The sequence below is a fragment of the Dipodomys ordii genome, unplaced genomic scaffold (genome assembly GCF_000151885.1).
Source record: "Dipodomys ordii isolate 6190 unplaced genomic scaffold, Dord_2.0 Scaffold22, whole genome shotgun sequence".
In the NCBI taxonomy this organism is placed as follows: Eukaryota; Metazoa; Chordata; class Mammalia; order Rodentia; family Heteromyidae; genus Dipodomys; species Dipodomys ordii.
The window spans coordinates 683,676-685,422 of NW_012267238.1; the positions used below are offsets into that span (position 1 = coordinate 683,676).

General features: G+C 45.6%; 1 protein-coding gene across 1 annotated transcript; it reads right to left on the reverse strand.

Annotated features, from left to right (window-relative positions):
- Window positions 1-693: 693 nt before the first annotated feature.
- Window positions 694-1,653, reverse strand: LOC105983895 (olfactory receptor 51G2-like). Its single transcript, XM_013013927.1, has one exon. It carries the CDS (start codon window positions 1,651-1,653, stop codon window positions 694-696), a length of 960 nt encoding a protein of 319 aa, XP_012869381.1.
- Window positions 1,654-1,747: the final 94 nt, after the last annotated feature.

Here is a 1,747-nt window from a genome sequence, read left to right on the forward strand (position 1 = left end):
CTTTACAGATTTTTCCTCCAATGTGCAAGCTATTCAGCCACTCATTCATCAGCAATATTAACCCAGTCTGCACCATATATAAAAAATTCCATCATGGGCTGGGATGTAGCTCAGTGGCAAAGCGTTTGCTAGCAAGCGCAACGTCCTGGGTTCGATCCCCAGTACCAAAAAAGAAAAGACAAAAAAAAAAATTCCATCATGACAGTCCTCATAAAATTCTTGACTGGGGAATTTTCTAGATTTCTCCATCACTATGTTCCAAATCTGTTCATTATCTATTTTGCCAGGATATTGTTCTCCTTAGGCTCTAAAACAGTATCCTATTATTATATTTATGCATTCGTGAATTCCTAAAGTTGTCATTAGCCATTTTTCCATTAGTAATAGCAATTCCCTTCTTAGGTCGTAATTAATATGTATCATTTCTCAAAACTTAAGCTAATATTCCTGGACATTTTTATTTCTACTGGCGATTTCTAATTTATTTCTAATACTTATGCTCAATTATACACTGTTTAGCGAAAATATAAGTTAAGTGGAGTGTGCATTTTTTCCCCCAGAGATACGATTTCCTGTAAAAGATATAGATAAATACGATCTCTTTCTATTTGTTCACCTTGATATGTAAATCTCAGTTTAATGTCTCATTAAACAAATATAACAAATGTCATTTTTTTGTTCCTGTAATGATCTTTAATGACCGTGGGTATCTTCAATGCCCCCCCTGCCTGAGCGGAAGATACGCAGTATCCGCAAACGAATCTGCTTGGTCTTGATGGTATAAACCACGGGGTTGAGCACCGGCGGTGTAAGAAAGTGCAGGTAGGACAGCAAGACACGGCTGCAGGGCGAAGCCCACTTCCCAAATCGGTGGATCATAGACAAGCCAATCATAGGCGTATAAAAGAGTAGCACAGAACAGATATGGGACACACAGGTGTTGAGGGCTTTCAGACGCTCAGCCTTGGACGCAATGGAGAGCACTGTCTGGAGAATTAGCCCGTAGGAGAAAACAATGAGCACCGAGTCGATACCCAGAGTAGAGAGAACTACAAAAAGGCCATAGGCACTGTTGATGCGAGTGTCCGCACAGGCCAGCTTCATGACATCCGGGTGCAAGCAGTAGGAATGAGACAGCAGGCGCTTCTGGCAGTAGGGTAATTTCTTCAGCATGATCGGGGCTGGAATGTGGAGACCAACACTGCGCACAATGATAGCCAGGCCCAAGCTGGCAATCCGAAGATTTGTGAGGATGGTGCTATAGCGCAGGGGGCTGCTGATGGCCACAAAACGATCAAAAGCCATGGTCAGCAGTACAGAGGACTCCATGATGGAGAAGGTGTGGATGAAGAAGAGCTGGAGCAGGCACATGTCCAGTGCCACCTCCCTGAGCCCCAGCATGTAGATGGTGAACATGGTGGGCAGGGTGGAGGCAGACAGGCCCAGGTCAGTAACTGCCAGCATGGAAAGGAAGTAGTACATGGGCTGGTGTAGGGAGGGCTCTGACTTGACCACCCACAAAATGAGGCTGTTCCCAGCCAGAGAGGCGATGTACATGGCACACAGAGGTATGGAGAGCCATATGTGCGCAGCCTCAAGGCCCGGAAGGCCTGTCAGGAAGAAAGAGGGGCTGGTGTGGTTGGAGTCCGACATGATGAACCAGAGGCAGATGTCCAGGAGGAAGTTCAATCAGGGCCCCTAGATGCAAATAGACTGCTGGTTCAGAACACCTATAAACCCAGATCTT

Coding starts and splice junctions, on each gene's coding strand:
- LOC105983895 (XM_013013927.1), bottom strand. CDS start 1,653: ATGTCGGACTCCAACCACACCAGCCCCTCTTTCTTCCTGACAGGCCTT.